The following is a 24,687-nucleotide window of genomic DNA, read 5'->3' as shown; positions in this document are numbered from 1 at the left end:
CTATGAGTCCTAAACCCAAACGCCAACCAGATTCCATTAGCTTGATGATCTAGCATTCAGCCCTCACCCCTATGGAGGGAGATGTTTGCACTTACTCTCTGGTAATTTCTGAAGTCTCAGAAGAGCCATAATCACGACCATCCTCAGTGACTGGGTAATCAGGTTTCCCCCAAAAGTTTGGAGAGTTCTCAGCTCTGGGATAGTCTGGTTCCCAAAAAAAGTTTGGAGAGTTAGGTTGATTCTCAGCTCCTGGATAATCAGGCTCTCCCAGAACATCTACATATGGAATGATTCCGGAACCAGCATGTTCTGGGTTCCTTCTGGAGCCTGGATGGTTGGAATTTGCTCTGGAGCCAGGATGGTTAGTGTTTCCCTGGGCTCCAGGGTAGTCTGGTTCTCCCAAATAGTCAAGATAATCAGGATTTGTTCTGGAACCTGCATAGTTTCCACTGCTTCTGGAGCCTCCAAAGTCAGAATTTCGTTGGGATTCAGAGTAGCCTGGCTCTCTGGATGAGCCTGAATGGGATGGTTTGCTCCAAGATCCAACATAATCTGGCTCTGCCAGAGATGTGGGATAATCTGAACTTCTGGAGCCAGCAAAGAATGGATTGCTTCTAGTGCCAGACTCTTCTGGATTATTCTGAGATCCAGGATAATCTGGTTCTGCTAGAGACTTAGGATAGTCTAAGCTTGTTCTGTAGTCTGCAGAGTATGGGTTGCTCCTGGGGATAGGGTAGCCTGAGTTTTTCAGAGTATCTGGAGAATCTGTATAATCCTGAGTTTTCAAATGCCCCCATGAACGGTTCCAAGATTCTGAATAATCAGGGTAATCTGGATCTTCCTCATATCCATTATTCCTGTAGTAGGCAGACATGCTGGTATGGATTCTTTACCCTAGAGTGTTAAAATGTTCCTTCATTTGCAGTTACTCAGGGATCTTTTTTTTTTTTTAATCTGAAAAACAAAAAGAAGAAAAAGTTCAGATAGTTTTGCTTCCCTGCAGAAATTGCTGGTTATTCTCCTATTCTCCTTTCTTTCACAGTTGGGTACACAGCTGCCCAGAATCAGGACCTTGTTTCCCAGCCTCCTGTGCACCAAGATGTGGCCACAAGAGTGGACAATTGGACATGAGCAGAAGCAATTAATATAATTCCCAAGTTTGTGCTGTTTAAGGCAAGGAGCATATTTACTAGGCTATTACACATTTCTCCTTTTGGCATCAATGCCCTGATTTTCATTTGGGGACCTGCCTCTCCCCATTCCGGACGCCAAGAACAGTCACACAATCCAAGCCTAGACAATCAGTGTCCACTATGCCCCTGGCCACAGGGTTTGGTTCAGGAATGGGCACCTAACCCACATTGGTTCCCCAGGAGCTTGACTGGGAAAGAGGAACCTTTATGTCACTAGGTTACCATGGTGATAGAATGTGAGCCTGGACCTGCTAGTGTAGTGTTCATAGGAACAGAGAAGAAAATAAGTAGAGAAGAAAATGTAAAGGAAAAATCAAAGGATTTGTGGACTAACCAAATATGGGAAGGGTGAAAGGCAAGGAAATGAAGACAAAAATACCTCCAAGTTTCAGGGCAGTGTGATTAGATAAAGTGTTGAGGTCTCTGAAAGCAGGAAGTAGACCATTTTTAAAGTTCACCCGATGTTTACAAGTTTACCTCTACACAAATGAAAAGGGTTAGACTCTTTGTTGAGTAATCAGAGCTGAAGAATTAACCTTCTGTCACTAACTGTCGCCTTAGAATGTTTATTTGCCAACTCAGTTCCATATTCCTCAACATAATGGAGGCTGATTGTTTATTATTTTGTCCTTGCCCAGCAATCATTTCTCTTTTGTGATAGCACTTTTCCTTGAGTAATACCTCTTCTCCTCTCAATTCACATGTGCCAGGTGCGGATATATGACCTAAGCAGAATTCTTTCTACCCACAGTGATTGGGCCAGGGTACATAACCCAGTCAGAGCCAGGAAATTCTGGGAATTTTATCAGAAATTTTGGGAAGAGAGAAGCTCTATTATGGCTGAACTTGGAATGAGGAAGTTATTAAGACTGAAGCTGCAGTGGTCACCAGTGGAGGAGGCTGTTTGAGAGTGATATCAACAGGGAAGAGATAAGAGTCAGAGATAAACCAAAAGATCAGATGTTGATGACAGTGTTCAAGCACTTGAATCCACCCATGTCTGAAAGCAGCTGACCACTGGATACCTGAATCATTACATTCCCTTTAGACTTAAGTTTGTTTAAGTTGGGTTTCTGTCATTTGCAAATGAAAGAGGATTCTGACTAACATGTCCAGTTTGGCAAACAGAAAAATCTACACACACACACACACACACACACACACACACACACACATCTACAGAAACTGAGAGTGCCATGAAAACGAAACGAAACGAAATGATAATGCAAATTTTTTCTGATGACTTGGAATACGAACCCATTCATTTGCTTATATTTAAGACTACAAGTGAATACATTTATGATCTAGGATTTCCCCATGGCCTACCAAAATCCCAGCTATTATGTCTAAGAAGCTAAATGATGCCTTTCAGGGCAGCCCTGGTGGCGCAGCGGTTTAGCACCACCTGCAGCCCAGATCGTGATCCTGGAGACCCGGGATCGAGTCCCATGTCAGGTTCCCTGCATGGAGCCTGCTTCTCCTCTGCCTCTCTCTCTCTCTCTCTCTCTCTCTCTCTCTCTCTGTCTCTCATGAATAAATAAATAAAATCTTAAAAAAAAATGATGCCTTTCCAAGTTGAGAAAATGGAACCTGGTACAACAATACCAACCTAAGAGAAACAAGTATGTCCTCCAAAAGGCAATAAGAGCATTCTCAGCAGATTTTTTTCTATAAATGCCAGAAATTGGAAACAACCAAATGGCCTTCAACAGCAGACATCAATCAACTGTAGTATAGTCATACAATGAAATACTACACAGATATAACAAAGACTGACCTTCAGCTACTTGCAAGACATGGATGCAGTTCACAAATAAAACAATGATTGCAAGAGTTAGATACAAAAGTGTATAGACAGAATAACATTTATACAAAGTTCAAGAACAGGCAAATTAGTAAATGGTGCTAGAAGTCAGGATAGTGATTACTTTGGGGAAAGGAAGAGATGGGAAATGACATGAGGGGGGCCTATGGGTACTGGAATGCATGGGTGATGGTTACGTGTGTGTGTGTGTGTGTGTGTGTGAGAGAGAGATATACATATGTGTGTGAAAATTCATCATATACACTTAAGAATTGTGCACATCCCTGTAAATATATTTGTCCTGAATTTTAAAAAGAAATTGAAAATGAAAAAGACCTAAACCAGAAGTCCTAACACAAAACCCTCTATTTCCCCCAAGGGACTATATAACAATTGAAAAAAAGAATGGTTCTGGCTCACAAAGATTCCCAATTTTCTTATATGTATATCACAGAAAATCTGAATTAATGAAAGCAAAAGCTAGGTAAGAACAGGACACGTTATCTGAATTAAATCATCTATATGTGCTGCTGTAAAATGAAAGTGGTTAGAAGCCAGCCCTTGGCATCGGGTATAACTGAATTCAGTTTCCCTCTGCTGGCTGTGGGGACCTGGGCAAGCCACTTAACAACCTCTCTGAGCCTTTTTCCTCACCCATCCAATCCTGACAATATCTCATTAGGCTGTTGTAAAGAATGAAGAAGATAAGGCACATAAAGTAGTTGATACCTAGGAAGTGTTCACCAAAAAGAAGCTTTTATTTACCATTATCTGTATTTATGTGTAGTATAAACTCTGGCAAGTTCCAAAAAAGAAGGGAATTGGTGGACAATTCCCAGGGCATGATTAAAAAATAGACAATGTTATACTTATGATAAAGTAGAGAGAGGTGCAATTCTGCATAATTCCTAGGTTGACATAGTGATTTTACACAAGAACTAAATTTGACTGTGAGCTGCTGCTTCTTCTTTTTTTAGGATTTATTTACTTATTTGAGACAGAGACAGGGAGCATGAGGGGAGGGGCAGAGGGAGAGGGAGAGAGAGAACCTTCAGCAGACTCCCCACTGAGCAGGGAGCCCAACTCCAGACTCTGTCTTATGATCCTGAGATCATGACCTGAGCTGAAATCGAGAGTTGGATGTTTAACCAACTGAGCCACCCAGCTACCCCACTATGAGCTTATTAGCCCAGACTGAAAGAGAATCATGATGAGCTATCTAATACTACTTGTGAAAAAGAGGAAGTATACTAGTTTTTTAAGAGGGCCACACTTTTTCCCAGGATGAATTTTTGAAAAGAATATACCATAAGAATGTTTCCAAAGGGATAGGATAACCATTCAAGGTCAAGGCTCAAGGTCACCAGCAAAAAGTTCATGAAGCTCTAGCAAATCCAGGCCAAGTTGCAGGGGTAGATAGGGGAAGAGACCCTGGAGTTCCCTCCAGGTCACTGTGAGATCAGCATCCCCCTTGCAGAAAGGCAGCAGCATAGGATTATTTCTGACCAATGGTTTGTGAGCATAATGATTGTGTCACTTCTAAGCCAAAGCATTTAAGAGCCAAAACACAACCTTCTAGCTTCATTTTTCTTCCTGCAATGGCAGTGAGTGTCATTTCAGATGGGAACCCATTCATCAGCCTGGGTTTCTGCCTGACTATTTAGAGCACAGCCCACCTCTACCAACTCAAAATAGCTTCTCATAAGAAAGAAATTTTATGAGTTAAACAACATATTATATATTCATAGAAGATTATAGATAGATGATAGGTTTCATTTGTGATCAGCCAACAATTAGTTCCAAGTTTGTTGGTGCAGTTCTCTGTTCCACTGGCATCATCTGACAGGAGCTTATATACTCCACATCTTTTTCACAGCCCAGGCACAAATGGTGCTCTAACCATTACCATCCGCACTGGGACAAATTCCTAAACAAACAAAAACTAAGCCCACAGAAAAGGATTAGAAAAGAGGAGGAAGGAGGAAATAACCACAAGAAAATAGTCTTGTATTAATTGTCAGATGAAGTGGGAGTGATCTTCTGAGAACCTCACTCAGTTTCCTCTTAACTCTTAGAGAAACAAATGTCCCGCCCTTTCAAAAGAATACTTCTAAAAAAAACAAAACAAACAAACAAACAAACAAAAAAAAAAAAGAATACTTCTGCTTTGCGCCTTGGAAAAGTACAGAGGATATGAAATATTTTTTTTCCTTCCAAATTGTATTGCTCTATTAACTTCCCAATAAGGGCTATTGAGCTATCTATTCTGAGTCTTCCTTTTGACATCCCATTGACTTCCGTCTTATCCTGGACATCCCATTTAGGTTTCCCACTTCACAGTTTCAGTAGTTTTCAATCACATTCCCAAGAAATTATATGCCCTCTAAATCTGTTCATTGTAGACTCCCTGTTTGATCTTTCAAGGCTCCTAGTTTGAATGGGTGATCGGAACAATCCTGTATTTGTCATTCAGCAAGTCTAGGAATGTTCAGGGGATAAATTACATCCCCTGATGAGGTCTCATTCAGGCCACTTATCTGAATATCAGCCACTTCTTAGGCTTCTCAGACTTAAGACAACATAAGCCAAGGCAAGCCACCTATAAGCTTGGTTCTGCAGCCACCAGAGTGGCCTCACAAATCACAGGGATGTGGAGGCACGAGGGTTGTCAGGCCAACTTTTGCGGGTAATGACAAAAAGAATTGGAAACAATCCAGAAACCATGAACAAAGGATGGGCCAAATCAGTGACAGCACATCTGCATAAAAGAATATTATGGAGCTATCAAAAAGAATGCTTGACATCTACACATAGCAGCAGAAGACAGCTGGCTATATATGGCCTCTCTCTCTAATCTTTTTTTTTTTCTTCTCTCTTGCCCCAGGCCCAGGGCCAGGCTAGAATTGTGGCCATGCAGTCATAAAGGTGCAAAGGTTAATTATGTTCATTGAGGCCAGTTATTACCCAAAAGAAAAGGAGAGAGAAGTCATGGCCTTGTAAAACAGCACCAAATGCAGAACAACATCCCATAAGAGGAGAAGCCAGGTCACAAATTTTAATTTCAGCTGTACCTTTTATCTTTTAAAAAGGTGAACTTTCGGGGCATTTGGGTGGCTCGTTAGTTAAGCACCTGCCTTTGGCTTAGGTCACAATCCTGGGGTCTAGGATTGAGCCCCACGCTGGGAACCCTGCTCATTGGGGAAGTCTGCTCCTCCCTCTCCCTCTACCCCTCCTGCCACTTGGTCTCATTCTCTCTCTCTCTCTCTCTCTCTCTCTCTAATAAATAAATAAAATATTTTTAAAAATTAAAAAAATAAATGAAGAAGTGAACTTTGTCATGCCAACAAGTGACAGGGAAAACCTTTGAACCTAAGTGAAATCAGATGTGCTGATACGTAGTGTGCCAGCTACATTCCAACAAATGATATAAGATACATGCATATTAAGACCTACAGTCAGGGCGCCTGGGTTGCTCAGTGGTTTAGCATCTGCCTTTGGCTCAGGGAGTAATCCCAGGGTCCCAGGATCGAGTCCCACATCGGGATCCCTGCATGGAGCCTGCTTCTCCCTCTGCCTATGTCTCTGCCTCTCTCTCTCTCTCTCTCTCTCTCTCTCTGTGATGAATAAATAAATAAAATCTTTAGAAAAAAAGACCTACAGTCAAAATTACCAAAATAATCCTGTAGAAATTTGTAACTAGTTCCAAAGAGCCACTATCCATTTGGCTTGAGTGTTTTCAATTTCACTAGAGATGGTCCCCAAATAGTTACACCAATTTCCAATGGTGGTAGGTAGGTTTTTTTTTTTTTTAAGATTTTATTTATTTATTTATTCATGAGAGAGAGAGAGAGAGAGAGAGAGAGAGACACGCAGGCAGAGGGAGAAGCAGGTTCCATGCGGGGAGCCCAGCATAAGACTCAATCCCGGGTCTCCAGGATCATGCCCTGGACTGAAGGCAGCGCTAAACCGCTGAGTCACCTGGGCTGCCCTAGGTAGTCTTTTCACTTGCACATTGTCACCCCAGAAAGACAACCAGGAATATTCCCCAAACTGGTCTTTCTTACTTTCCCTAGAGTACAAGTCAGTCCCATATGCAGCTTGCAAAAGTCAAGTGCAAGATACTAATAAGGAAAAGCAAGGGGGATGCCTGGGTGGCTCAGCAGTTAAGCATCTGCTTTTGGCTCCAGTCGTGATCCTGGAGACCCAGGATAGAGTCCCGCGTCGGGCTCCCTGCATGGAGCCTGCTTCTCCCTCTGCCTGTGTCTCTGTCTCTGCCTCTCTCTCTCTCTCTCTGTCTCATGAATAAATAAATAAAATCTTTAAAAAAAATAAGCAAGGATGACAGGAATTGACTCAGTATTATTTTTTTTTAAGATTTTATTCATTTATTCATGAGAGACACAGAGAGATGCAGAGAGGCAGAGACACGAACATTAGGAGAAGCAGGCTCCATGCAGGAAGCCCGACATGGGACTCGATCCCAGGTCTCCAGGATCATGCCCTGGGCTGAAGGCAGCGCTAAACCACTGAGCCATCCGGGCTGCCCCACCTCAGTTAAATGAGGTTTTGTCCATCTCACCACTGTTCCCATCGGAGGCCAGAGAATTCTTTTTGCCGGGCAGCTGTCCTGGGCATGGTGGGATGTTCAGTAGCACCCCTGGTCTCTACCTTCTTGGTGCTAGTAGCACTTCCCCCAAGGTCTGACAACCAGAAATGTCCCAGGCATTACCAAATGTCTGCTGGGGACAAAATCACTACTCCCACCATCCCACTTCTGTGTTTCAGAACAGCCAAGTTAAACTGATATTAATGCAGAAAGATCTAAAAGGGTTTTTCCCTTTGGGGAAATAACTGGCCTCAATGAACATTCTCCAAGTCAACTATGTGAAGAAAAAAATCATAGGAAAAAAAGAAAAAAGATGCAGAGCCAAAGGAGACTTCGTGACATTTTGTGAAAGCGAAAGCTAAGTGAAGAAGTGAAGTGGACAAAGTAAGAAAATGTGGGGATCCCTGGGTGGCGCAGCGGTTTGGCGCCTGCCTTTGGCCCAGGGCGCGATCCTGGAGACCCGGGATCGAATCCCACATCAGGCTCCCGGTGCATGGAGCCTGCTTCTCCCTCTGCCTATGTCTCTGCCTCTCTCTCTCTCTCTCTGTGACTATCATAAATAAATAAAAATTAAAAAAAAAATAAAAAAAACAAAGTAAGAAAATGTGAACTGAGACATTATAATTCTTACTATTATCCCGAGCCAGGCAGCGAGCAGAACGATGTATATGTTTGCTCCTGCTTAGTCTTCACTTGATTCAGTGTGGAGACTGGCCATGCTCTCATCTTATAGATGCGAAATTAAGGATCAGAAATACTTAGTAACTCCTCTGAGTTCTCACAGATAGTGAATGGGGACAAGGATCTGAATATAAGTTCCTTAACTACTACATTTGACCACCTCCCATGCAGACAGACTTTTTCACTTTTTAATTTACTCATTTAATTACTTACATATTTGGAACAACCAATGAAGATTGCTCAAGCAGAAAGGGAAATAGGGGCACATTTTCCCCTCTATTAAAGATAGAAAATAAAACCACACAACTCTGATCCAAGTGAAAAGAAGCCTTCTTCGCAGGAAGGAAAACAGCAAACAGGCTGAATAAAAAGGAGGCAGGGGTAGGCATAAAGATAGACACATAGGGGTACCTGGGTGGCTCAGTAAATTAAGCATTTGACTCTTGATTTCAGCTCATATAATGATCTCAGGGTTGTGGGATTGAGCCTTACATTGGGCTTGGTGCTCAGCACAGAGTGCTTGAGATTCTCTCTTTCCCTCTCCTCTGTCCCTCCACCTGCTCCATTAATTAATTAATTAACTAATTAATTAATTAAATGTTTTAAAGACAGACACATGGACTAATGGAATAAAATGGAAATCCTGGAAATAAACCCTTGCATATAAAGTCAAATGATTTCTGACAAAGGTACCAAAATCATTCAATGAGGAAAGGACAGTCCTTTCTTTCCTTCCTTCCTTTCTTTCTTTCTTTCTTTCTTTTTAGGACAGTCCTTTTAACAAATGGTGTTTGAGAAACTGGAGAACCACATGCAAAAGAATGAAGTTGGACTCTTATCTTGTACCATACAAAAATCAGCTCAAAATGGATCAATGACCTAAAAGTAGGACCTAAAACTGTAAGACTCTTAGAAAAGAGTCTTCATGTCATTGGACTTGGCAATGACTTCTTGGATATGACACTAAAAGCACAGGCAACTAAAATAGAAATAGATCAACTGGCCTACTTCAAAATGAAAACTTTCTATACATCAAAAGACACAATCCAAAGAGTGAATAGTCATCCATGGAATGAAAGAAAACATTTACAAAGCATATATCGATAAAGGGTTAAAATCTAGAATATAGAAAGAACTACCACAATTCAACAACAACAAAAAATCCAACAAAGAACAAGATTTTAAAAATAAGCAAAGCACTTGGACATTTATTTATAAAAGATATACAAAAAGTCAACAAGCACATGAGAAGATGTTCAACATCACTAGTCATAGGAGAAATGAAAATCAGAACCACAATGGGATGTCATATCTTTTTTTTTTTTTTGTCTTATCTTTTCTATTAGGATGGCCACTATCAGAAAAACAGAAAACAGCAAATGTTGATGAGGATGTGGAGAAACTGCAATCCTTGTGCATTACTGGTGGGAATATAAAATGATGCAGCCATTACAGAAGACAGTATGACAGTTCCTTAAAAAAGTAAAAATAGAGGGGTGCCTGGTGGCTCAGTGGGTTAAGCAGAAGCTCTTGGTTTCAGCTCAGGTTGTGGTCTCAGGATCATGAGATCAAGTCCAGCATAAGGCTCTGGGCTCAGCTCTGAGTCTGCTTGGGATTCTCTCTCCCTCTCCTTCTGGCCCTCCCCTCTGCTCACTTGTGTGCTCATTCTCTCTCTCTCTCTCTCCATTCTAAAATGAATAAATAAATCTTTAAAAAGATTAAAAATTAAAAATAGAATTACTATCTGATTCAGCAATTTCACTGCTGGGTATATCTGAAAGAATTGAAAGCAGGGTCTCAAAAAATATATGCATACACCCATTTTCATAGCAGCATTTTCATAAAAGTGAAAAGGTAGAGGCAACCTGTGCCCATCAATGGATGAAGGGATAAACAAAATTTGATATATCCATGCATTGAAATATTATTCAGCCTTAAAAAGGAAATTCTCACACCTGCTACAACATGGGTAGATCTTGAGAACATTATGCTAAGTACAACAAGCCAGTCACAAAAAGACAAATACATTATGACTCAGTTGTAGGAGTTATCTAGAGTAGTCAAGTTCACAGAAATAGAAATAGGCAGAACAGTGGTTACTAGGGGCTGGGAGGAGAAGGAAATAGAGAATTGTTTTTGGTGTTTGATGGGTATACAGTTTCAGTGTTGCAAGATGAGAAAGTTCTGGAGATGGGTTGCACAACAATGTGAATGTATGTAACACTACTGAATTGTATACTTAAAAATGGTTAGCATGATAAATTATTATATGTATTTTATCGAAATTTAAGAAAAAGAATAGTAAAGACAAAAAAAAAGGAAGCAGGAACTTTTCCAAATCATAGTCGTTTCAAAGTTAAAACCCATTTTCTAAAAAAAGTTAAACACTAAAGCAGTGTCTAGGGGAAAATGGGAGAGAAAATGCTGGAATAAGCTGAATGTATGAAGGCTTTTTTCCCTCCGTTCCCAAATAAGCTGCAGAAGCTTTAAAATAAATCAAAATTTTCTATAATCAAAGCATATTGAGTTTTTGAACTGTCATTTACTTAAAGCCTCAAAATAAGCACAATAAAATCATCACTGAAATGTTGAGCATAGAAAAGAAAAAAAAAGAAACGTTGAGCATAACATTCATCCCAGCAATAAAAGGAAATTGAAAAACCAACAGCCCTGAACACATTTTCAGTTCCATCTTGACAAAGACATTTGACAAATGGGACAACTTTCAGCCCACCTCCTCTACCAGAGTGGCAAGCAACAAAAGAGAAGCAAAATCTAGGGGTACAGATAAGAGTGAAGAGGATTCTCTTGCTTATCCAGAGGAAATCACTTCCCGAGGGCTCCAGAAAAACCGGAGTTAAAAAAAAACACAGAGAGAGAGACTCCATAACCACCCGCCCCACCTCCACCCCAATGCTGCTTGATGGTTTTCCACTGAAACTAGAATAACATTTCAACTTTTTACCATGGGAGTACCTGGCTGGCTCAGTTGGAAGAGCATGTGACTCCTGATCATGGGATCATGAGTTCAAGCCCCAAATTGGGGTTAGAGATTACTGAAATAAGTAAAACTTTAACAAAAAAAAAGTAATAATAAGTAAGGGCACCTGGGTGGCTCGGTAGGTTGAGTGTCCAACTGTTGGTTTCGGCTCAGGTCATGATCTCTGCGTCAGCCCTCAAGTGAACTTTGCACTAGGTGTGGAGCCTGCTAGAGATTCTCTCCTTTTCCCTCTCCCTCTGCCCTCCCACTACTTGCACTCTCTTTCTCTCTCAAATATTTTTTAATGTTTAATAAATAAAAATAAATTAAAAATAAACTCCTTACTATGATGTGAAAAGTGTACATGAGCTGGCCCCTGTCTACTTCTGCCCTTGTTCTTCGTTCTCAAAATCAAGAATCAACACACTTTACTGGTAAAGAACCAAATAGGAGGGTACCTGGGTGGGTCAGTGGTTGAGCATCTGCCTTTGGCTCAGGTCATGATCCCGGGTCCTGGGATCGAGTCCCACATTAGGCTCCCCACAGGGAGCCTGCTTCTCCTTCTGCCTACATCTCTGCCTCTCTCTGTGTGTGTCTGTCATGAATAAATAAAAATTAAAAATAATTAAAAATAAAAAAATAAATGCTGCTTTGATAGAAAGGTCTCCTTCATTCCTCCACATGCAAATAGTTCTCCCTCAGCCTCTATCATAAATTCCCATCCTTTAAGCCCACGGACTTAACAGTTTGTAATTATATATTACTTCACGTGCTTATATTGTTCAATATTTGTCCTCCACTAGACTGAATGTTCTGTGATGGCAAGAATTATACTATTTTGCTCACTCTATCCCCAGCATCTAGCGCCATGCCTAGCATGTAAGAGCACTCAATATTTGTTGAATGAATGACTGAATGTTGTCCCACAAAGTTTTCATTCATGTCATCCATCACCTAGAGTCCACCATGGTGATGACACCCTCAACCAGTGGGAGGCAAAAACAAACCTACACTGGACTAGATGGACTACTCTGGGGAAGATGGGGTGAGGACCCATATTTTTTCATGCCTGCATCCATTTTTGGCACAAACATATCCCATTTATAAATTGAGAGTTTGGGATTAGTTCAGGGATTCTTGAAAGGATCGTTTCCCTTGTGGAAAATAGTAAGAAATCTCCTGGCAATCAGTACTTGCCTCCTAATTCCCATTCAGTATTTCTAACTAACAGCTAGGTAAAGTCTCCACTGGTGCTAATTAGTCTTTAATACCTGTCTGAATTTGCCACTGTCTCTTTTTCTTTTTTAAGATTTTATTTATTTATTCATGAGAGACACACACAGAGAGAGCCAGACACAGTCAGAGGGAAAAGCAGGCTCCATGCAGGGAGCCCGATGTGGAACTTGATCCTGGGACTCCAGGATCACTCCCTGAGCCGAAGGCAGGCACTAAACCGCTGAGCCTGCCCAGGGGTCCCATCACTGTCTCTTTTTCAACAAAGATAGAACAAAGCTCCAAGCTCAGAACCCTCATGAGGCCACAATTTATCACTAGGATTTATTTTATTTTTGAAATTAGCGTACAATATAATATCTTTGGTATCTAGTTCTACAAGTTTGAACACATGCATAGCCACCACCACCACCAGGATACAGACCAGCTCCATCACCCGAAAATGCCCTCATGCCACCACTTCTGTGATCAACCCCTCCTACCACCCTCTGCCCACCACTGATCTATTCTCTGTCCTTCTAGCTTCACATTTTTCAAAATGTATAAATGGAATCACACAGAATGTAGCCCTTTGAGACTAACTCCTTTCATTCAGCATAATCTAGCTAGGATTTAATAACATGGTTTGGTTTTCCCTGTATGTATGTACATATATAGTCACCTATATTTATAAGCAAGTGATACAAGTTTTCCATTTACAAAAATGACGTAAGTTTCCTTTTAAAATGAATCAGTTAGGTAAAAATAATAGATAAATATTAGTATGTGTGGTAAGAAAAGGGGCAAAATCATGAAGGTGGAACACAAATGACTAAATTCTGGATTACAATAGACATTATACAATAATATAACTGCACCCCCTCACCCCAACACACGAACACAAAATACCAGTCTGTAATTCTAAGAACTCCAGAAAGGGAAGAAAAAAAAGAATTTTACAAGAAGAATCAGTCCATTCCTAGGCATCTCATTTCAAGAAAGCTTTCGTAATCACAGTTCTGGAAGCTTCGATTCCACTTGATCTTGGAAAAACAATTCCAACACAAAGAGGGAAGGCCATCACCCATCTCTGAGCAGTTACCAGAGCAGGAAGCCATCCTACACTTGAACACACCCACATTTCAGCAGAGACATAGATTTTGTTTGCCATGCTCTTTGTTGCCATGTTATCTTAATAATTACTTTGGCTGTCATCATCCACACCACTACAAATATATGCTTTAGGATCTTTTATCTGCAGTGCATAATGTTTAGAACGAGAAAATAAAGGCAATTTAAATAGCGTCTAATAAGCATGTGAGGGCAAAACCTTCAATCACCCATTTAACAAAACCCTCTGGTTACTAAGCATTAATCTCCATGGGACATTTCAGAGACCATTTCCACCTTTGACCCAGGTGCAGTCATAGCCATACATTTGGATCCTGCAGAAAACAAGGTCTGTGTTTGCAAAAGATCAATATCAAAACTCTGAATAGAATGGGAAAATACAAATAGAACTAAGTCAGTATATCTTCCTGTCCTTTATGTTTGCCCTTCATAAAATAATTTAATTTTTAAGACATTTACTTAATTCCCAAAGAATGGTAATTATATTTTATGACTGCAAAAAGAGGGGCACCTGGGTGGCTCAGTCTGTTAAGCATCAGAATCTTGGTTTCAGCTCAAGTCATGATCTCAGAATCATGGGATTGGCCCCCCATGTAGGGCTCTGCAATGGGCATGTAGTCTGCTTGAGATTCTCTCTCTCCCTCTCCCTCCTCCTCCTCCTCTGCTCCTTCCCCCACTCTCTCGCTCTCTCTAATATAAATAAATATATATATATATGTTTTTATAGATTTTATTTTATTTATTCATGAGCGAGAGAGAGAGGCAGAGGCACAGGCAGAGAAAGAAGCAGGCTCCATGCAGGAAGCCCAATGTAGGACTCAATCCCGGGACTCTAGGACCACGCCCTGGGCCGAAGGCAGGCACTAAACTGCTGAGCCATCCAGGGATCCCCAAATATTTTTTTAAAACAAGAATTTAAGATTTTTAGCTTGCTTAACATGTGAGAAAGAGTCAGAGGCTGCCAAATGAACTGGAACTTTAATCTCATGAAGATATCACCTAGACATGGCAAAAATCCACCCAGAGAATGGTCTAATGTGCTACATTTACTGTGGAGGTTGCAAATGCTTTTTATAACACCAAATTAAGATGATTCTAACACATATTTACAATAATTTGGGAAACTTGGATGATAGAGCTGACAAATGTCACCAATTAATCTTCAGAGGAGGGGTACCTGGGTGGCTCACTGGTTGAGTTTCTGCCTTTGGCCCAGGTCATGATCCCAGGGTCCTGGCATCAAGTCTCACATCCGGCTCCCCATAGGGAATCTGATTCTCCCTCTGCCTATGTCTCTGCCTCTCTCTCTGTGTCTCTCACAAAGAAATAAAATCTTTAACAAAATCTTTAGAGGAAAATTCAAGAAAAAGCTAAGATAAGATCATTCTTTTAATTACATGGATGTTTTGAAGGCCCCCAAATTTCATTACACTGGCTAAGATACCTCCTCATTTTATTTTTTTCAAACTATAATCCATTCTTGATGAAAAGTCTCTGCACTCCCTCAGAACTCCCCAAATTCTTTCCAGGAATCTCACTCATTTTATAACCAGAACTCAATCCCTCTCCATGCAAATGACATTTTTTAAAAATATATTTATTTAAGTAATCTCTACACCCAATGTGGGGCTCAAACATCAACCCCAAGATCAAGAGTCACATTCTTTTCCAACTGAGCCAGCCAGGGGCTCCACAAATGACATTTTGTAACAAGACCATCTTGTATATAAGACCATCCTCAAAGTAGGTGAGGCCCACAGGCCTTAGATATAAAGCAGACTGATGCAAGGGAATTGCAAGATGGCATTTGCATTCAGGTGCCCATGCTCTGTTTGAAGCACAGGGTGTGTGGTTGGTTTTTCTTCTCTTAGATTATTGGTAGAAGTCATGTATCTAGGACATTGATTCTCAATCAGTACAGTTTTGCCTCCAGATAGCACATTTCACAACATCTGGAAGCCTTTCTTGTTCTCTCACAACTTGGGGTGAGGTATATGATATTGGCAGTAGGTGGAGGCCAGGGATACTGTTAAATATCCTGTGATGTACAGAATAGTCCCCCCAGAGAATTATCTGACTCAAAATGTTAATAGTGGTGAGGTTGAGAAAGCCCCTTATAGAGGAGATCATCTAGGGCAATACTGTCTAATAGAACATTCTATGATGATGAAATCATTCTATACCATGCATCTTGCAGTTCAAGTCTAGGGAAGAATAAAGCTTAAAGGAACTCCAATATATTTTTTTAAGATTTTATTTGTTTGAAAGACAGAGTACAGAGCAAGAGAGAGAACACAGTGGGTGATGGGGAGGGACAGAGGGAAAGGGAGAAGCAGACCCCCCCACTGAGCTGGGAGCCTGATGCAGGGCTCAATCCCAGGACCCTGAGATCATGACCTGAACCAAAGGCAAATGCTTAGCTGACTGAGCCACCCAGGTGCCCTAGGAACTCCAATATTTAAAGCTTCACTAATCAGGGGTGCCTGGGTGGCTCAGTCAATTAAGCATCAGACTCTTGATTTCAGCTCAGGTTATGATCTCTGGATGGTGAGATCAAGCCCAGCATTGAGAGATTTTCTCCCCTTCTCCCTCTGCCCTTTCCTCCATGTCTCTCTCAAATAAATAAATCTTTAAAAATAAATAAATAAAACTTCACTGATCAGTGTACATCAAGCTGGGGAACCCAGGAGACTCACTTGGGAGCTTGCTGGAGATAAGGGCTGTGGATTGTCAATGACCTACTAGTCCCAGTTTACCCAAAACTTTCTTGGTTTTAGCACTGGAAGTTCCATGTCCTAGGAACCTGTCAGTCTCAGGAAAACAACTTTAGCTCATGTCCCATTCCCACAAGTTTCTATTCACTGGGTGTGCAATGGGACCTGATAGTTTGCCTTTTTATCAGGTTTCCCAGGAAATTCTTCTGTATGCCAAGGTTTGAGAATCACTGCAGAGCAGCCAGTTAATGGAAGCTGCAAAGAGCAGGTACACAGAGGTGGGAAGGAGAAAGTAGTGAGTTGCTGACACCCAGGCAGCTTAGTGCCTTCTTGCATGGCTGCACTGCTCCAACCTGCCCCAGAAGAACAAGGACCTCTCTGGGAGAGCCAGAGACAACACAAGATTCATATAATGGCTCTTGAATCCATTGAGACCTGCTAGAAGGAGTGGCCTCCTCTGCAACTCAAGAAAGGATCTCACTTTCTGGAAACCTAAAGGCTGTGGGAACCCCTCCTCATCCCCTTTGCCACCATCCATGTGCTCAGAATCCTGCCAGGAGCAGGGAAAATGATAAACCTTAAGGTCCCCTGTGGCTCTACTGCTTTCTCTACCACTGGGTTTCAGAAAGGCAGGAGAGGACAGTAAAGCTAGGATGAGTTCTATCCATACCCTGTGATTTGGGGTCTGGGGCAAGCCTCTCTGAGAGGAAAAAGAACTCCCTTCTAGATCCACCTCTGGGACTAGAAGCTTAGTTCTTAATCAGACTAATTCAGATCCTCATACTAATCCATATAATGCCTATTTAAACAACCAGCATATTTTACAACCCCAGTATTGTGGTTCTAGATCTGGAGAAAGAAAAACAGAAGCTGAAACCAATGATAACAGGGCACCTGGGTGGCTCAGTGGTTGAGCATCTGCCTTTGGCTCAGGTGGTGATCCTGGGGTCCTTGGGATCAAGTCCCCGCATTGGGCTCTCTGCAGGGGGCCTGCTTCTCCCTCTGCCTCTGTGTGTCTCTCATGAATAAATAAAATCTTAATAAATAAATAAAAAAGAAACCAATGATAACAAAACAACCAATATGTGTGTGCCAGGCATTGTTATAAGAACCTGATGGGTAGGGCAGCCCAGGTGGCTCAGCGGTTTAGCACCGCCTTCAGCCTAGGGTGTGATCCTGGAGACCTGGGATCGAGTCCCATGTCGGGCTCCCTGCATGGAGCCTGCTTCTCCCTCTGCCTGTGTCTCTGCCTCTCTCTCTCCCTCTCTGTGTCTCTCATGCATAAATAAATAAAATCTTTAAAAAAAAAAAAAAAACGGTTAAAAAAAAAAAAAAGAACCTGATGGGTATTAACTCATTAAATCCTTACCACACACAGCCTTAGCAAATGCTGTTATTTTATTTTTTTAAAGATTTATTTATTTATGATAGGCACAGATAGAGAGAGAGAGAGGCAGAGGCACAGGCAGAGGGAGAAGCAGGCTCCATGCTGGGAGCCTGATGCGGGACTTGATCCCGGGACTCCAGGATCGCACCCTGGGCCAAAGGCAGGCGCCGAACCGCTGAGCCACCCGGGGATCCCCTACTATTCTTATTTTACTCATACTTATTTTACTGAGGCACAGAGAGGTTCAGTAACACCTGGCCAGAGAACACAGCCAACAAAGAGTGGAATACAGTATTGTAAATGCCCCTTTCTCTCAAGGAAGCAAATTTTCTTTTTCAATTCATTTGCTCAACATCCACATCTTGTACTTAAACATCTTTTTGCTCATGCTGGGTAAGCATGAGGTTAAGCTTGGGAAGTTTCTAGATTCAGTGTTATTTGCAGCATGGCCAGGAGCAGAGTGAAGAAGTAAGGAGTTTGTCTGGGACACAAATTTAAGGGGGAGTATCAAAAATCCCCATAACCTAGATAAATACTATCTTATGTAATATTTTTAAAAACTGGAAATAATGCAAAAAACACAGTGACTAGAATATCAACATTTTCAATAAAGAACACACTTTAAAGAACATGAAAGAACATGCTTTCATTGAAAGAACATTTCAATAAAGAACCAGGATTTTTTTTTTTTTTTTAAGATTTCTCTTATTTATTTGAGAAAGAGAGCAAGAAAGCATGAGCAAGGGGAGGGAAAGAGAGAGAGAGAAGCCAACTCCCCATGGAGTGGGGAGCCTGACACAGGGCTCTATTCCCAGGACCCCAGGATCATGACCTGAGCTGAAGGCAGCCACTTAATCCACTGAGCCACCCAGAAGCCCCAAACCAGGTTCAGGAGGTCTGATTTGTAGGATTGTTACAAATTGGCTCGGTTCCACAGTGACTGGCAGACAGGACTCTGCAATCCAGGCCTTTCATGAGTCCCCAGAATGACAGTTTGGTGGGAAGGGCGGTACACAAATTAAACCATCTTCCTGGGATTTCCACCTACCTCCTCTTCTATAAGGGCTTTCCTCTGATCATACAATTTATAAGTTAAGTCTCTGAAACAGGAGAAAATTCTACCTCTCCTTTGGAGAGCCATGAAATTTCATTTATTGGGGGTTCTAACAGATGAAAGATTGGGAACAACTCTGGACCTCCAGTTCTTCTTGTGAACTTATAGAAATAGAACTTTCTGCTCTTCTTTTAAATGATACCACCCTGATTTAAATGCCATAGAAAACAGAACTTGTTTGTTCTGACATTCGTTAAAATGCAGAAATCCTACCCCACTCCTTACTTCTTTTCTGTTATTTGAGGAGTGTTCTTTCTAGAAATGATCCTACTGATGATTAGCATTGCATCAACTTGGGTTTATCTCTGGGAACATTGAACCTGAGGTGGATGAAAATAGCCTGAGCAGTAATATAATCCAGACTTCCGGCACACCATTCTGGGAACTCTTGGCAAACATAAGCCATGGTGTTATTCACCGAACTTCTAGAAAGAAGTTTATGCCTTCAACCTGACCCTTCCTCCTGGGGATTCCTCCTAGCCAGAATCCAGGTCTACCCGGCAAAGCATGATTATAGACCTTACTTCTTTAACATCCATATCCACTGAGCTCTTCTTTGCCTCTCCAGGGCAGAAGGAACCTAGTCAGACAACAATATCAATAAGCATAAAGACAGCACTATCTATTGAGGATCTACCTGAGTGCCAGGCACCATGTTATGCCCCTCCCATGCATTAGCAATTGTATCCTCCAGCAACTTTATGGAGAAGTATTATCCTCACTTTATGATGATTACATTGAGGCCCAGAGAGGGTTAAGTAATTTCCCCAAGGTCACAAAGCTAAACAGAGGCAAATGGCAGATGGGATTCTAACCTGTGCATCTCTGACTGAACTTGGATCATCATCATCATAATCAGAGGAAGAAGAGAAGGACAAAGAGGAAGATGGGAAGTTAGAGATAATATTTACTGAGTGGCTTACAGTGCACCATATTTTCTTATTAACCCTTATTTCCACCGGGGAAGGTGGGAGCTCTTGGCATACATTCTACAGACAAGCACACTGAACCCTGAAAGGTACAATAACTCACCCACAGTGGCACAGCAGGACCCAAGGAACTACAGATTTTGATTCAGGCAGACAGCTCCAGAGCTTGCTAAGCCTTGCTTCCCGTTTCCCCATAGTCATTCTTCCCTGTGACAAGTATTTATTGTATATTTATTCTGTACCTGGCATCTGGTAATAAGCAATAGGACAGCTTGTTCCTGCCTCCTCCTATGGCACATTCCCAATGGTTCTCTATCATTTCTGTGACCCCCACACCACTTTCCAAACACTTGGGGTGCTTGGGTGGCTCAGTCAGGTAAGCCTCCAACTGTTGATTTTAGCTCAGGTCATGATCTCAGGGTCCTGAGTTGGCTCCAAGCTTAGCAGAGAGTTTGCTTGGGATTCTCTCTTCCTCTCCCTCTGTCCCTCCCCCAACTTGTACGCATGTGTACTCTTTCTCTCTCAAATAAATAAAATCGTAAAAAAAAAAAAAAAAAATACACCACAAACAACAACCACAAAACGTCTTTCTTACCTGCCCTCCATCTGTTCTGGCGTTTCCTCTCCACTCTATGGAGACAGCGGATCTTTTTTTTTTTTTTTTTTTTTTTTTTTTTTTTTTTTTTTTATAACACTAACCCATAAAGCCCATCTTCTTGTGCCTGAGACACAGCTCTGCTTGCTCTTACTCACCGTGCTGGGCCTGCCACTCAGCCTCCAGACGGGATATTTACCAGCTCCTGGCAGTTTGATACCACCCTAGGTATCCTCTCTCCCTTTGCTGCCAGCCAATAAATAACCAGGTCACACTCACTTAAAGTGAAGATTGGTCCTTGATCCCCAATGTCATGGTTGTGCCGTGGCCCCTGTGTACTGAATCTGCAAAGAAGCCCTGCCTAGGAGCCCAAATTGTGTATTTCTTTCTTCCTGAACCCCAGCTCTGCCCTCCCAACAATGTTCTTTTGGCATCAGTACACTATAAAGAGCAAAGTCCTTTCTAGAGGTTATTTTATCTCTTAGACACCATAAGGAAGTAACTAGGCTGATTTTTTTTTAATCCCAGAGAGTGAAGTGGAGTGGAAAGAGCCTATCTTTTCATGTATTCACCAAAGCATTCTTCTACAACATGACGCTCTGCTAGACACCCTCAAGCACTGGTCGCTTTGTTTTGCAGGTAATGCCCCTAGGGCAACATTCAGACATTACTAACTCCATAATCCTGCTGGCACGTCCCTTCCAGAGATAAAGGACAGGCAGCCTGGAACCAGCCCCACATTTCACAACAAGCTAATTTGCATCAGACCCTGACTCTAGTGCTCTGCAACTCTACCCCTCTGAGGCTCTACAATTCTATCCTTTGGAACCTCATTTTTCCCCACCCTCCTCTGCAAAATGGGGACAATACACTCTACCTTCAGTGGGCTTATTAGCCCTCAGCACTTGCGGAACACCTGGATTGCAGAATCCTGCCTGCCAATCAGTATGGAGCTGAGCCAGATGGGAATCCAAAGTAAAAGGACAAATCAGTAAATCTCTTGTAGGGATAAGTCAGGGTTTCTCAACCTCAGCACTACTGATATTTTGGGCGAGATAGGCTTGGTCACGGGGCTGTCTTGAGTATAAGAGGATGCTTAGCAGCATCCCCAGCCTTCATCCATTAGGTGCCAGTAGGACACACCCCATTACAAACCTCACAAGCTGTGGGCAACCCAAAATATCTCCAGGAATGGACAAGTATCCTCTAGGAGGGAAAACCATCCCCAGTTAAGAACCACCTTTGTTATTGATATAATGTGCCACAAACTCTGGATAGTATCTCCTGATTCCCATTGATAAGACAAGGAAATTAGCACCTCTGCATTTTACTCTAGGAAAATTTTTCTCCCCCTCGGTTTCCTTACTTCTAGAAACTACACCATATTTTTACATATTGCGCCTGTCCTACAGATCAGGGAACTGAAGCTCAGAAAACAGCTTGTCAAAGTCTCAGAGCTGGGAATTAAAGACAATATTTGAATCCAGGTCTAGCCAGAATAACTACTATGTAATTGTCCTTGCCACCTGAAATCCTCCTCCCCAAAAGCCTCATCAGCTGCTGTGGGTCATGTACTGAAGCAGAGGACCTTGTGCCCTCTTTGTACAACAAAAAGCTCCCAGTAACAGCCTCCTTGTATATTAGATGGAGACTAGGATATTGAGTGACACATCTCACTCTGCACTGAGTGTAGGGGGATTCTTAGCAATGTTCCGGATAGCAAACAGGGGTCTGGCTCTATGAACTACACACAAGGCAAGAAAGCTCCTTGGTCACCTCCTCCCCTCCCTTCCCACTTCTACTCTCCCCGGTCTCCTCTAAATGAACATACCTGCTGTAACATTCCCCTCTACTCTTGTAGTGGAAAGTCATAGCATTCACTGTAGCGAATGTTTATTGAGCATCTGCTAAGTGCCAGGCACTATTCTGAGTGCTTTATGTTTATTTGACCCAGAAGAAAACCATATGGGGTAGTTATCATTTATTGTCCCCATTTTACAGATAAGGAAACAGACCCAGAAGAGCAATAACTTGCCACATTCACTCTACTACAAGATGAGGGAATGTGAATAGAACGTCAAGGACATGCAGGCTACGATCCGTAGACCAGAGTTCAAATGTTGACTCCTCTACCAGCCACCCGTGTAACATCTGGCAAATGACCTAATCTCCCTGAACCTCAGTTTCCTCATCAGGAGTATGAGATAGCAGGGATTTTTTTTTTTAAGATTTTATTTATTTAATCATGAAAGACAGAGAGAGAGAGAGAGAAAGAGGCACAGGGAGAGGGAGAAGCAGGCTCCATGCGGGGAGCCCATGGGACTCCATCCTGGGTCTCCAGGATCATACCCTGGGCTGAAGGCAGCACTAAACCGCTGAGCCACCAGGGCTGCCCCAGGGATTGTTTTAAGAATAACAACTAATAAGCGCTTTTTCTCCACTCATCAAGTGTTTACTGGGCATTACCATGTGCCAAGCACTGGGGACATATCTGCAAACAAAAATAGCAAAAAGATCCTACCCGTGTGGCATGCACACACGCATAAGGATGCACTTATGTGTTAACTCTAACCCTCACAATAACCCATAGGCTATTTACTATTACAGTACTGTACCTATTTCACAGATAGGGAGAAGGGGTCTCAGAAGCAGCTTTTCCCCACCTCCCTTCAACCTTCTAGGAAATAGTGAGACCTGGATTAGACATTAATGCTCCATCTCTGGAGTTCGACTTCCTGAATTCAAATCCTACTGTTTCCATCTGATTGCTGTGGACAAGTTACCTAACCTGTCTGAGCCCAAATATCTTCATGAGTATACTAGAACCAGGAGGCCCTATCTCAGGAGGCTGTCCCAGGAGAAAAACAAACATCTAACATTTAGAAAGTGCTTTTTGGGTCCCTAGCACACACGAGGTTCACAGAAACCCAGGAGACACATCTTATTTTGAGCTTCTTTTTACACAGGTGAGCACTAGAGCCCAGAGAGGGTAAGTAACTTGCCCAAAGGTGCAGAACCCATTAATAGTGTGATTCCAAAGCCAAGCTCTAAATCTGACCCGGCGCTGAGACAAGCTCACAGACTGGGTCCAGCATGGTTGAGTGAGTGCCAGATAATTGGGTGTGGTTATTCTTTCCCTCCTGCTGCTGCCAGGAAGGCTGCACGGGGGGGGGGGGGGGGGGGGCGGATTGTACATACTGTTCAGGGGCTTCCCTATATTCCCTAACCGGGTCCTAACCAGGTCAGCGCCTTGCTGCCCAAAGCGGGAGCCACCACCTGGATCCTCCCATTCCGAGATTCCACCCCCGGGGTGATTCTCCTCCCATTTCTTTTTGTTTTGTTTTTTAATTTTTATAAATTTATTTTTTATTGGTGTTCAATTTGCCACCATATAGCATAACACCCAGTGCTCATCTCATCAAGTGCCCCCCTCAGTGCCCGTCAATCCAGTCACCCCCACCCTCTGCCCTCCTCCCCTTCCACCACCCCTAGTTCGTGTCCCAGAGTTAGGAGTCTGTCATGTTCTGTCTCCCTTTCTGATATTTCCCACTCATTTTCTCTATTCCCTTTATTCACTATTTTCCCCCTTTATTCCCTTTCACCATTTTTTATATTCCCCAAACGGATCCTCCCATTTCTTGTACCCCATCCCCGCTCACTCCTTGCTCCCCCGCCAAAGCTGCCACCCCCTGGCCAACCCCCTGCCACCCCACGTTGGGGACAGACACCTGGTTCTTTTCATCAGTCACCTCTCGGAGCCAGGGAGGAGGCTCCAGAGCTGCTGAGTCTCGGTGGATACCTGAGAAGACGGTCCCAGAGCTGGCCCCAACACCTGGCGAACCTACCTCACCTCCGCTGGCTTTGAGTCCCCTGAGCTTGGCTCTCCGGGCTACCACGTCCGCTCACCTGCAAGGCACATGGGCAACCCAACCCTGGCCTGGGCAGTGGGTAGCTGGGCTGCGGGTCCTGGTGCCACCCCCGGACTTCCTGCCTGGAGGCAAGATCGCCTTCTTGGAATCCAGCCAAGTTCCTGCAAGTGCTGGGTTAGTACACCTGTTGGCATCAGAAACCTCTAGGCACTGCATTCATTGTTTCCTTCCATCAGGCAAACGTCACCAAGCGCGCACCGGCTGCTGCGAGCCGGCACCCAGAGGATCCAGAGGGTGCACAGGCTACGGTTGCGCTCTCCAAAACATTGGCCACTAGTCACATGTAGTAACACAGCATTTGAAATTGTGGCACCAATGAACTGAGATGTTTTTAAGACATAGGATAAAAAAATAAAAAACAAAAATCACCCCCCCAAAAAACACACACACACATTTTTTCAAACTCCTTAAG

General features: G+C 42.6%; 1 protein-coding gene across 3 annotated transcripts in view; it reads right to left on the bottom strand.

Annotated features, from left to right (window-relative positions):
* Nucleotides 1-24,368, bottom strand: part of TMC5 (transmembrane channel like 5) — a 70,356-nt gene extending 45,988 nt beyond the window's left edge. The window contains exons 1-2 of one of the 3 annotated variants that reach the window (XM_072835951.1): nt 24,192-24,368; nt 96-954 (exon numbers count right to left, since the gene is read on the bottom strand). In XM_072835951.1, coding sequence (XP_072692052.1) covers nt 96-874 — 779 coding nt within the window. In that variant the 5' untranslated portion in view covers nt 875-954; nt 24,192-24,368. Of the gene's footprint in view, nt 1-95; nt 955-20,346; nt 20,773-24,191 lie in introns of those variants that run through there. The other 2 variants (XM_072835949.1, XM_072835950.1) reach the window with 2 other exon arrangements.
* Between the last annotated feature and the right edge of the window lie 319 nt (nt 24,369-24,687).

This window comes from Canis lupus, chromosome 8 (assembly GCF_048164855.1).
Source record: "Canis lupus baileyi chromosome 8, mCanLup2.hap1, whole genome shotgun sequence".
Lineage (NCBI taxonomy): Eukaryota > Metazoa > Chordata > Mammalia > Carnivora > Canidae > Canis > Canis lupus.
This window is presented reverse-complemented; position numbering and strand designations above follow the sequence as displayed.